Source organism: Maniola hyperantus, chromosome 25 (genome assembly GCF_902806685.2).
Source record: "Maniola hyperantus chromosome 25, iAphHyp1.2, whole genome shotgun sequence".
Taxonomy (NCBI): domain Eukaryota; kingdom Metazoa; phylum Arthropoda; class Insecta; order Lepidoptera; family Nymphalidae; genus Maniola; species Maniola hyperantus.
This window is the reverse complement of record NC_048560.1, coordinates 5,393,183-5,406,261: the sequence shown is the minus strand read 5'-3', so window position 1 is coordinate 5,406,261 and position 13,079 is coordinate 5,393,183. Positions and strand designations below refer to the sequence as shown.

The 13,079-nt window shown below is 37.1% G+C and overlaps 1 protein-coding gene across 1 annotated transcript; it reads right to left on the bottom strand.

Moving 5' to 3' along the window:
- Window positions 1–501: 501 nt before the first annotated feature.
- LOC117993995 (uncharacterized) lies at window positions 502–12,110 on the bottom strand. The gene is made up of 11 exons (XM_034981873.2): window positions 11,962–12,110; window positions 11,009–11,244; window positions 8,690–10,031; window positions 7,541–7,722; window positions 6,882–7,067; window positions 4,976–6,190; window positions 4,498–4,815; window positions 3,465–3,833; window positions 2,109–2,296; window positions 1,719–1,844; window positions 502–826 (listed from the first exon to the last, which is right to left on the bottom strand). The coding sequence occupies exons 1-11, from the start codon at window positions 12,002–12,004 to the stop codon at window positions 553–555; spliced, it is 4,479 nt and encodes a 1,492-aa protein (XP_034837764.2). The 5' UTR covers window positions 12,005–12,110; the 3' UTR covers window positions 502–552.
- Window positions 12,111–13,079: the final 969 nt, after the last annotated feature.

Here is a 13,079-nt window from a genome sequence, read left to right as displayed (position 1 = left end):
CGACTGCGCGCTAAAATCACGGGTTTTAACATCTAAAAATTAAATTTAAAACTGTCAAACTGTGTCTGTCTTTTTCATGTTATATTAGTAAAAAGAGCATGCGAATAGTCTAAAATTAGGTTGTGCTCAGAATCGGTGCCAATGACTGCATCAAGCAAACATATTTAAAAGTGCATCACTTTCGTTAGAATTGAAGCAGAAATTCTTAATAAAAAATCCAGTTTTTAATATTTATAACCTCAGACAGTATGTCTAAGTTCTAACTAGCTCACAAATTGAATCATCTATTTTCAGAATTTTCAACGATTCATCTTTCCCAATATGTACTTATATTTTCTTCAATTTGCATTTCCTGGTCGCCATCTTGAATGAAATCTTTTTTCCCGCCATTTTGCAGGCAGTCGTAGTGTTGCTGTATCCAAAATTTAATATTTTTGGTAGTTCTCGTAATTAATTTCGTCATGGCAACACATTTGAGTTCTATAATAATGTTAATAAAAACCAATTTTTATTATTTCTTAAATTTTTATATAATCTTAAACATATATTAATTTAAGCATTACCAACATATTTATGATATCTTTTATACATGGTATACATATTCGTCATAGTCATTTGTCCGACCGATCCCGCAAGTGCCCTCCTCAAGAAAGCCATGGCGTAGGTAGAATCTGACACTTGAATGAGCAAAGCTATGGAGTTCTCCATGTGTTGTCTGACGACTTTCGGCGGAGGGTTGTTCTCCAACCAGGTGCAAAAATCGGCGACTGCGTACGCCGAAATTCGGGAGACGTATGTTTTTCGCTTGCATATCGATTGGGTTAATCTGAAAATAGAAAACAATTTTGTATAGTGACTTCTTTAGGCGCTTTGGGCGATTTTGGGATGGGTAAAAAGTCTTCAAGATCGCGTCACCGACATGCTAATAAAAAAAAATCACTGTATTTCATAATTTAACTAGATTATGCCTGCGACTTCGTCCGCGTGGACTACACAATTTTACCACCCTTATGGGCGAATTTTCCAAAAATCCTGAAACACGTATTTCTTCATTTGTGACAGAAAACCCAAATACCAATTTTCATGCAAATAACTTGAAAAATGACGTACTTTCATACAAACTTTCATCCCCCATTTAACCCACTTAGGGGTGAAATTTCGAAAAATCCTTTCTTAGTGGATACCTACTCTTTACAAAGAACAGACCCTCCAAATTTCATGTCTTTAGGACCAGCGGTTTAGGTTAGTTGTGTGTGCGTTGATATATATGTCAGTCAGTCAGTCAGGACTTTGAATTTTATATATATAGATTTAAAACATCTTTATTGAGAAGTAGATGTGAAGAGTTAGAGATGTAGTCTAAGATGGAGCGGGCTAAACTGGAAGGGGTATGGCATCGTACCGGAACGCTAAATCGCTTGTCACCACGGCTTCGCTATTAGGGTTTAGTTCTAAAGTTTTTGGTACAAATCAGTACCCTTATTATAAATGCGAAAGTGTGTTTATTGGTTTGTCCTTCAATCACGTCGCAACCGAGCAACGGATTGACGTGATTTTTTGCATGGGTATAGTCAAAGATCTGGAGAGTGATATAGGCTACTTTTTATCCCGGAAAATCAAAGAGTTCCCACGGGATTTTATAAAACCTAAATCCACGCAAACGAAGTCGTGGGCATCAGCTAGTAAAGTAATAAATAATTCATAACACAAATACATACTTTTCAATAGAATGCGCCATCTCAACTAGCTTCAATTCCGCAGCTTTGTCCGTTTGAATTTGGGAGGTGGATCTCTCGCACAGACATAGAACTAATGCTTTATAACATTGTATGTAACAAGGCCATCTGAAAATAACAATAAATAAATCCATACAAATGTATATAAATAAAAATGAATCGCCGAAATGTATAGTACGCGACAGGTTTAACTGACCACTGCCAAAGCCTCCCACCAGACCAAACCAGAGACAATTAAGAAATTATAAATTCCCACATTGCCCCTGCCAGGAATCGAACCCGGAACCTCCCTCTTTTAAGACCACAGCGCTCGCAACTGCGCTAGTGAGGTCGTCACAACGTATTAACGAATAGTAACACAAGGTACATTACCTATCTTCCAGTAATTCCTCCCTGGATAGTAGCAAATTGTTTAATATGGCAACACAGCCGTCGTATATGCTAACGAATCCTTGCCAAGTGATTTTGCACTTTATGTCTATCGTTTTACGGCCGAGAATAAAGTGCATCAGATGATGTAGCTCGAATATTGAGTCGAGGAATTTGTAGTCCAGGGAGATCTTGAAAAATAAAATTTTAAAAGTCATTAGAGTATTATACTAATCAGTTTTCTAGGGTGCCTGTCCACTGGTGCGGAGAAGAGGAGAGTGCAGCAAATATTAACCAATAGAATTGCATAAAACTCCCGCTCTGCTTCAGTGGACAAGGGTTTGCAGACTAGTTTAAATCAGTACCCTTATTATAAATGCGAAAGTGTGTTTGTTTGTTGGTTTGTCACGTCGCAACGGTGCAACGGATTGACGTGATTTTTTGCATGGGTATAGATAAAGACCTGGAGAGTGACATAGGCTACTTTTTATCCCGGAAAATCAAAGAGTTCCTACGGGATTTAAAAAACCTAATTCCACGTGGACGAAGTCGCGGGCATCAGCTAGTATCATATATTTTAACGCGAAGCGTGGCTGCGCAGATGAGAAACATAGCAGGGAGGCGGAGCGGGGAAGCGAAGTGAGGAAGCGAATGTTTCGCGTAGAACTAAACTAATTGCCCGCCGCCAGCAGCTCAAATGACTCGTTGCGTGCTCGCAACCTAGCTACGCGTATGGAAAAACAAGCTCCGCTCCGCAAACTTTTTCGCTCCGCTCCGCTACCTCGCACCGCGTCTATGGACAGGTACAGTCCGCAACTCCGCTCCGCATCACTTTCTCGCTCCGCTCCGCTAACTAGCTCCGCACCAGTGGACAGGCAGCCTTAGTGATTTCTACAATCTGCTTATGAAGGTTCCGTACCCGAAGGGAACTCTATTACAGTACGCGGCAGAAAGTGATGTACATCGATATTTAGAAAAAGATAGCAGATTTGTAGAGCGTTGTCCCTGTCATTGAGACCGACAAAACGTCATATAGGTATGAGTGACAGAGACAGCGCTCTAGAAAGCCGAAATAGAATAGAATATGTTTGATTCAATTAAACTTTTTACAAGTGCTTTTGAATCGTCGGGTAGTTTTAATTTACCATTTAAATGTCATATTAAAGGCCGATGTACATTACTTTCGGCCGCGTATAACTGTACTAAGCCTCTGCTGTCCATCTGTCTGTTTGTCTGTCACCGGGCTGTATCTCATGAAGCGTAATACGTAGAAATTTCTTTCCAGAGAACTCCATGTCACATTTTAGGGTTCCATAGTGAAACAAGGACTGTAGAAAAGGATGATAAAAAGTGGGCTACCTTTTTTGCCGCCAAAATAACATCAGACAGTATGTCTAACTCATATCTTAATAGCTCACAAATTGAGTCATCTATTTTCAGAATTTTCAACGACTCATCTTTCCCAATACTTATGTTTTCTTCAATGTGCATTTCTTGGTCGCCATCTTGAATGAAATCTTTTTCTCCGCCATTTTGCACGCAGTCGTAGTGTTGCTGTATCCAAAATTTAATATTTTTGGTAGTTCTCGCAATTAATTTCGTCATGGCAACACATTTGAGTTCTATAATGTTCGCTTTGAGACAATTCTGCCAAAGATATTTGGATACTTTTCGTGCAGTTAATTGTTGATTTGTCGTTTCCGTATTTTTGAGTATTATCGAGGGTTTCTGAAAAAAAATATGTAAGTTCAGTACGCGGCCAAAAGTATTGTACATCGGCCTTTAGAATGACATTTCAGCTTTGTAGAGCGTTGTCTCTGTCACTCATTCCTATATTATGACGTTTTGTCGGTCTCAACGACAGGGACAACGCTCTACAAAACTGCTATCTCCTTCTAAAGGTCGATGTACATTACTTTCGGCCGCGTACTGTAATAAGTTTATTCGTAGCGCACACGCTGGCAAAAACGAAGACAGGTCATAGTACTGATGATTACTGATATGATATCACAAAAAAAAACGCGAAAAATATCAATAACAAAATGCTATAATTTTTATAAGTTTATGATATATTGCAGATAGAACATCTGACTGATGCCAGAGGTCAACGAATGTTGCGCAAGTAGGCCACTCGGAGTCAATGCCGCGTCGTAGACGGAGCATTGACCGGAGTTTTGCACGCTATACATTGCGGGTTTGAAAAATACTACATCACTAAAACTACAAAATGAGGCAAATAGTTTCCTCATGATGTTTTCCTGCACCGTTAAGCAAGTGATACTTAACTGTTTTAAATGTACACAACCCAATAAGTTAAGAGGTGCGTGCTCGGAATCAAACTCCCGACCCCCCGAAAAAGGAGAGCCCTAACCACTAAGCTATCACCACTTACCTTCAATAAAGCTAAAGTCGCCAGATCACCAACAAAATGCGTCCCAAAACATTCAACTGAAGACAATTCAGCCAAAAACTTCAACACTACAGCAATTTCATCAAAACAGGTACTACTAACTTTCCCCTTTCCCCCCTCACTAAATATTAGTAATAATCGACTTTTGATACTCAGCCAAATTTCGTGGAATAGTTTATCTTTGTTTCCAAAAATTGTATGTGCTTCAAGTTTTTTTATGTATCGTAGTATGACGCTGATTAGGTGTATCGATATTTCTATATGTTGATTCTTTGATAATGGACTTTGTATTGCTTGAATCTGAAAAAATCAACACAATTACGTTACATACGTATAGTACGCGACAGGTCGAGATGGCAACCGGGGTATAAGGCGGGGGGACGCCCCGCACGTCACCCATGCCCTAGCCCGCACCGAGCTAGTTAGCAATTCCATAGCAAGTGGAAGAAAAAATACTTACAGCTCTTTGTACGAAGAATTCCAGTCCAAATAAGACACATTCCATATTCTTCAATTCTTCTCCGTCATTCGTTTCACAATATTTCAACAGTGTCAACGTATAAGCGCCCATTGCATTCAGTGTTGCCACTGTATTCTCCGAAACGACCACACTTTCATCAGTGTTGCTAGACTCATCGACTAAAAAGCTACTATTTTTACTAAAATCAATATTCTTAAACGAATCCAGCATTGCTTTATTCAATTTTTCTTGTAGATTTGCTAGAATCGATCTGTAAGCACTAGTTGTTATAGCTTTTTTCTCTTTAGCTATTAAAGGTAGTATTATACAAATGATTTGAAAAACTGGTTCTTTAAAGTATTCAATACTAGATAGCGTACCCTTACTTTTATGATTGGTTAATAGAATTTCGACAGTATTTTTTACAATATCTGAGTCAGTTTTCACTTTTTTCACTGCTGTTTCCAATACACTTTTCAGTATAAGTGTATTATTAGGCGTTCTATTCGTCAACTTCAATAAATCGATTAAAATATTGTTATCAAAATCGAATATAAAATCGACTGAGAATATTTTGTACAAATCTGGATATTTAGGACTCAATTCGTAAATACTCTGCAATATACAATCTATTTTTTTTCTCAATTTTTTAATCTGGCAACACTTCTTTGTTATTAACAAAACAAATATGGCCGTCAATTGGTAGTTTTCTTCCATGTGGTGTATTTGTAATTCTTTTAATACATCAATCATTTTCTCTATTTCACCTTGATTTTGTATAGAAGTATTATTGAAATATTCCTTGATATTGACTTCTTTTGTGAAGGAAGTGACATCAAAACTTATTTTGCCAAGTGCTTTGGTCAAGACACTAGTATTTTCAATACAATTGCATATATTTTTAGCAACTTTTAATAATATTGTTTGTAATAATTCTTTATTATTAGTTACTGCATTGGTTTTAAACATTTTCATATCTGAATCGTCTGTGCAGGAATCTAGTAATGGTTTTGATAGTTGTTTCAATTGATTTTTACTTAGATTTCTGAATAAGTTGCTAGTTATGTAGTTATCGTATGTGAGTATTTGAGGGTAGTCTGAGATTTGTTTGATTATATTTGTCTTAGTTTCGGATAGTAAGTTGGATGTATGTTCATCTGTGTGATCATTTGATAGCAATTCAATTGCCATTGTTTTTGTTAGAAGTATTTGGATCTGAAATTAATAAAGTTTAAAATTAAAAGTAATTTAGCATTATAAAATATGCACATTATCGTCAACCCATCGCTGGCTAACTACTGAGAACGGCTCTCCTCTCAGAATGAGAAGGGTTTAATCATATAGTCTACCATGCTGGCTTAGTGGGGATTTATACACTTTTAAGTACATTATGGAGAACTCTACTCTTAGGAGGCCTACATCTTCCATCACGTATCATATCTATACTAATTTTATAAATGCGAAAGTATGTCTGTCTGTCTGTCTGCTAGCTTTTCACAGTCCAACAGTTCAATCGATTTTGATAAAATTTGGTACATAGTTAGCTTACATCCCGTGGAAGGACATAGGCTACTTTTTATCCTGTAAAATTAAAGAGTTCCCACGGGATTTTTGAAAAACCTTAATCCACGCGAACGAAGTTGCGGGCATCATCTAGTTTATAAGTATGAATTCCTTCATCATCATCATCATGATCAACCCATCACCGGCTCACTACAGAGCACAGGTCTCCTCTCAGAGTGAGAAGGGTTGTCCATAGTCTACCACGCTGGCCAAGCGCAGATTGGCAGACTTCACACACCTTTGAGAACATTATGGAGAACTTTCAGGCATGCAGGTTTCCTCAAGATCTTTTCCTTCACCGTTAAAACAAGTGATATTTTTATTACTTAAATGAATTCCTTACCCATATCAAATTCGCTTCTTCTTCTTGTAACTTCGAAGCAAAAGATATCCACTTCTCCTTGCCCAAAAATGGGAGTAAATTGTTATCCACAACCTTTAGTTTAGTGTTGCTATACTTAAGATTCAGTAGTTTCAAGTGGGAAAAACTCAAACAAAGTTTCAAAAAGGCCAGAACTAGTATTGGATTCTGAAAATAAAGTTTTTTTTTACAAGATAAAGTTGAAAACTAAAACCCGACTTCGATCACCTTGATAAACGATAAGACATCAGCGCTTACCACGGCTATGTTAGGAGTTTCTCTGAGCGATAAGATCATGTGGATTTAGGTTTTAAAAACCTGTGAAAATCCTTTGATTTTCAGGGATGAAAACTATCTCTGAACCAAATTTCGTCAAAACCGGTTAAACAGATGGGCCTTAAAAATCCTGTGGAAACTTTTTGATTTCCTGGGGTAAAAAGTAGACTATGTTACTTTCCATTGTCCTTAACTATACCGATGCAAAAAATCATATTGATTATTTGCTCTGTTGCGACGTGATTGAAGGACAAACAAACACATTTTCATTTTTCGTATTTATAATATGGGTAGTGATTATAGAAATGGTTCCTGAGGGCTATTAAAAAAGAATATGCATCAAATCCTCTCTAAAAGTCACTTACATAATTTAACTTCATAATGCACTTTCCGAATTTATTCAAACACTGGTCTTCAAAGTTTTGGAAAGCCGCCCAGAACTCCTCGGCTATATTCTGTGGAACTGTGTGGTCGGCCATCTTGCTGTGACGTAGGACACTCGACAAGATGGCGGCTAGAGTTTCCGCTAGCGTTATTATTGATGGACCTATAATATTATAGAATAAAATACAGTGCGACAAGGCTCTTTTGGAACTTGAATGACAGGGGGGCGCTATAGGAGAACAAAGGCTTAGACTATTCAAATAAGAACAAAGGGGACACTTGACGGCAACGTTAGTTCCGATTTTCACCACGCGCCAAACGACCTTTGTTGCACTGTACATCATCGAAGTTCGAAAACTCATAGATGTTGGGGTCCCTAATTGCTATAATGGCGACCTTGCAGGGAAAGCGCAGCGTTGGAAGACCCCCAATAGGTGGGCAGATGACATGTTTTTAAAAACCCTGTGGAAAAACCCTTTGATTTTTAGGGATAAAAGTCTATGTTCATCGCCAGGATGCAAACTACAAACAAGGCCCATCTGCCTTAAAATCTTGTGAGAATTTTTCGGGATAAAAGTATCCTGTCCGTCCCCAGGATGCAAGCTATCTCTACAAGACAAGAGAATCGGCACTACTATCTCACACCCGGCTTTACTCACGTGTTTAGTCGAAACCCAGTCCTTTTAAAAGGACCCCAGATGGGTTCGAAACTAGTCAGGCTAACATAGACGAAACACGTGAGTAAAGCCGGGTGTGAGATATCCATACTAATATTATAAATGCGAAAGTGTGTCTGTCTGTCTATCTGCTAGCTTTTCACGGCTCAACCGTTCAACCGATTTTGACGTAATTTGGTACAGAGGTAGCTTGGACTTCGCCCGCGTGGATTTAGGGTTTTAACAATCCTGTGGGAACTCAATTTTCAATTTTCCGGGATAAAAAGTAGCCTATGTCCTTCCCCGGGATGCAAGCTATCTCTGTACCAAATTTCGTCAAAATCGGTTGAACGGTTGAGCCGTGAAAAGCAAGCAGACAGACAGACACACTTTCGCATTTATAACATTAGTATGGATGGAAATCACTCACGATAGTTTAAACACTAAAACAGTTAAACAAGTTCAGTTACATACTAACAAATCCTTCTTCAAGCATCATTAGACAGCTATCTTCGAATTCCTTTTGTAAAGACACCAACAGATCTTTACTCTGCCTGAATAACAACTCCGAAGTCAACTTGCCATACATTTCAACACATTCCGGAGGAAAAATATCCTTTCCAGTGACTATTTTTGCTTTAATCATTTCCACATTAATCTCATCATAATAGTTAGTAATATTGTTAGTAGCTTCTTTCAGTTTCTGTTTCAACTCAAACTGTTCAATATTACTAGCTTCTAAACTTAATTTAAGATGTGGCAACATTTGATTAAGAAAATCTGTACCGTGACTCAATTTAAACAATGTTTCGAGTAAACAATTAATCATTTCTGTATATGACTTTAGGAAATCTGCGTTATTTTTCGTCGCTGTCATAATGTGTGGAAGGATTTGATCCATCTTTTGTTCCACTAAACTAGGATCGAGTTTTAATGCCGTAGTAATTATTTTTAGCGTAGTTTTATCCATCTTTCCTTCTAACTTCAACTGTCCTAGCATTAAAGTTTGTAGGAAAGACATGAACGTCTTTTTAATTTCGACTTTAGAGACCTTCTCGCCTATCGTGTCCGTCAAACGTACAGTAATATCAACTTCGTTTTTTAACAAAACCTCCAGCATGTTTAAGAAAATGCTGCGTTTTATTTTATCATCGTTTTCGAACCTTATTGGTGGCATTTTCATAGCTGGTATTAAATAGTTTTGCGGCATGTTCAACGCGCTTGCAGCTATTATATAGAATGCAAAAATAATACGGCTATCATTCCGAAAACACGATACGAATATGTTTATAAAATAGTTTAAAAATTTATGGTCATCTTGAACTCTACCATTTGGAAATGTAAAGAATCCACGCATGATCGTGACAACGAATTGCATGTTTTCACTTTTGTCTGATGATATTTCATCTAAATTGTCAGTTTTAATCATATGATTGAAAAAATGTGCAAATGTTTGCTTCCTACTCAAAGGAAAGAGTATATTTTGACATACATTTATAACAGCATCGTGGCATTCTGTTTTAAGGTAGTTAACGATTTGTTCGACGCAGTCACCAAACATGAATTTCCCAATAAATTCCACTTTCTTCTTTGATCCTTTATAATAGTCTATTATGTTATTCAGAATGGTTTGAATTTTCTGGATATTTTCGCTGCGTACATTGTGTAAAGTTTTTAACAGTGTTTTGGTTGTAAAAAGGAAGTCATCTGGTAGACAGCTTAACTGTGGGGCAATTTTCTTGTTTGTAAAAAACAATATGATGTTATTTATGTCTTTTTCGTGCAAAGTGTTGCTGTGAAGATATTGGGTTACAACCTGGAACATATAAAGATAAAATTTAATATTATCAATAGGTAAAATTAGATAGTTTTTATGTAGGGGTAATCTTAAGAATTAATGATCTAATTCTGAACATTCTTTCACTGATAGATAGCTACATTATCTTAATGTTGGCTATAAATTTTATCATACAGATGAAGTTGTAGGCAAAAGTTAGTAGTCACTGTTATAAAGAGAAAAAAAACCGGCCAAGTGCGAGTCAGGCTTGCGCAATGAGGGTTCTGTACTACAGTCGTATTTTTTCGACATTTTGCACGATAATTCAAAAACTATGATGCATAAAAATAAATAAAAATCTGTTTTAGAATGTACAGGTGAAGACCTTTCATATGATACCCCACTTGATATAGTTATCTCACTTCGAAAGTTGAAAATACTAATTATTAGTTCATGACCACAATTTTTTTTTTTTTGTGTGATCTAACCCTAAATTCACGGTTTTCAGATTTTTCCACAAATGTCAGCTATGAGATCTACCTACCTGCCAAATTTCATGATTCTAGGTCAACCGGAAGTACCTTGTAGGTTTCTTAACAGACAGACAGACAACAAAGTGATCCTATAAGGGTTCCGTTTTTCCTTTTGAGGTACAGAACCCTAAAAATTGTCAGTTTGTAAAAAAAACTGGTCTAGTGCAAGTCAGACTCGCACACAGGGTGCCATACTATCTCACAAGATCTATGCACTTTTTAATTGGGTGGCCATTTTGAAATTTTTATTATTTGTTGTTATAACAGCAATAGTAATACAAAGTCTGTGAAAATTTCAACTCTCTATTTATTACAGTTCATGAGATACAGCCCGCTGTAGGACAGATGGATGGACAACAGATGCTTAATGATAGCGTCCAGCTAGCAATTACAAAATCCTAATAACTTAGAAAACAAGTAACTCACTGCCACCAGGTCTGATTGCAGTCAAGCGCTAGTCTATAAATTAAAAAAAGAACTCACCTTAATGATTTTATATTTCAGCTCATTAGTAAAATCAGTATCTCCATTTAACCAACCAAGTATATCTTTCAACCCTCTACTGGTGATCTTATTAGCTTGTATCAAGCTATTTACCCATTCCGCTATCACATGTTCCTGAGGTACGGTGGGGAAGTGATGTGATTGGACAACATTTTTGGCTAGCCTGATACGCTTTGGCAGAGGTATGGCATCATCGGAGAGGCGACGTTTTAGTTCTGTAAATTAATAACTAATAATAAAGCCTCTTATTTTCCATTTTCACCTGACTAAGGCAAATTCAAAAGAAAGGCTAATGATTTTAGCAGTCTATGTATGCATATATGTTCCAACATAGCAACGAAACTACTAAGTCTCTTTTGATGAATGAGGTGTCAATCAATGAGTTCTTACTGTCCAGGTAATTAGGCTACATTTTATATGAAAAAAATTATATGGCAGATCTAAAAAAGTGGGGGTACAACTTATTAGAATTCTTTTTCTATAGTATAATGGATCAAATAAAAGAGAATAAAATTCTGAGAAATACCTATAAGCGATAGAAAACAATTGTACTATTACATTTTGCAATGTTTCTTAATAGTAAGTAGTAGTTTTGAACTTTATTCTTTAACAATATATATTTACAAATGCATGTGGTTAGTTTTTAGTAACCTAGTTTACTAAATACATAGATTAACAGTTAGTGTTAGTTTGTTAGCCAGGGATGGATCCCAATGCCAATCTGGATGAAAGCCACCTTAATTTATTCGTAAATTGAAAGAGCTTTAATTAGTAGAGAAGTAGAGATTGGAGTGTATTACATTGTTACGTATATTATTATGTTACAAGTATTTTAAGTAAGCGGTGAAAAAGATAATGTTTAGGTTAGAAAATGTGTTGTTTTGATTATGCTATTCGAGGTTATTATTTATCATAATGTACATTTTATTCACCTTTCAGAGGAAACTGGTTCATATTGTAGCTTATTTGTTTCATACGTTGATAACTCAAAAAAGTATTTGAATTATAATTGATATAATAATTAATTTAAAATTATAAAAATTAAGAAAACAGAAAACCGTCGCATTTTGTTACTTTATTTGACAGCACCGACGAAATAAAAGTTTGACAGAAACTGAGGATGACGTCTGAGTCTGACACTGACAGTTGACAGTTTGTCTGACTATAGACTATAGAGTATGACTATGCTACAGACACAAAATAAATAATAGACTCTATGGAGCAGTGTTGCCAACTGCTTTTCAAAAAATGCAAAAAATGCACTAAAACACCAAACAAACCTGCGCTGTGGGACCCTGTGGTGGGACCAAAGTGACCTGTGAAAGTGACTACAAAGCATGTCTTATCCCGTGCAAATCGATCCTAAGTATGTCCAATAGGTATTTTATACAGTGGATACCTATTAGTTAGCTAAGAAGCTAGCTAACTATACATTATCACTAGATGATGCCTGCAACTTCATCCGCGTGGATTTTCACAGGAGGAACAAAGACTAGGAAAAAGACAGTGGTGGGCTGGAATCGACATGTGAGGGATTCCCATGCCAGGGCCAGACAGTCATTTCTGATATGGAACTGGCATGGGCGTCCCTCTCATGGAGATATATACGAGGAAATGACTAATTCTAGAAAAACCTTTAAACAAAAATTAAAATGGTGTCAATGTAACCAGGAAAAAATTAAAATGGACATAATCGCAACCTATAGACGAAATAATGACTTTGGAAAATTTTGGAAGGAAACGAATAAATTACAGCCTAAATGCAGTACTCCTGTGTCGGTGGGTGGTTTACACAACCATAAAGATATAGCAAACTTATTTGTAAATAAATTCCGTGTAGACTGCCCGCTAGTCGGCACATGCCCTAGCACTGAGTCAGAGTCACACTCCGGTGGAGGCGCGGGCGCGGGAGACTCGCGCGCGCTGCACGTGTCAGCTGACGAGGTGGCGCGGTGCGTGCGCGACATGCGGCGCGGCAAGTCCCCGGGCCACGACCACCTCAGTGTGGAGCATGTGCTATACGGTGGCCCTAGGCTCTTCGAGATTATGG

What these genes read in the sequence shown, in the direction of transcription:
- LOC117993995 (XM_034981873.2), bottom strand. Translation starts at nt 12,004, where the DNA reads ATGAAACAAATAAGCTACAATATGAACCAGTTTCCTCTGAAAG. An exon ending in TGAAATATAAAATCATTAAG is followed by an intron (nt 10,032 to 11,008) that starts GTGAGTTCTTTT and finishes TATATGTTCCAG; the next exon opens with GTTGTAACCCAATATCTTCA. An exon ending in AATTCTTCGTACAAAGAGCT is followed by an intron (nt 4,816 to 4,975) that starts GTAAGTATTTTT and finishes TGATTTTTTCAG; the next exon opens with ATTCAAGCAATACAAAGTCC.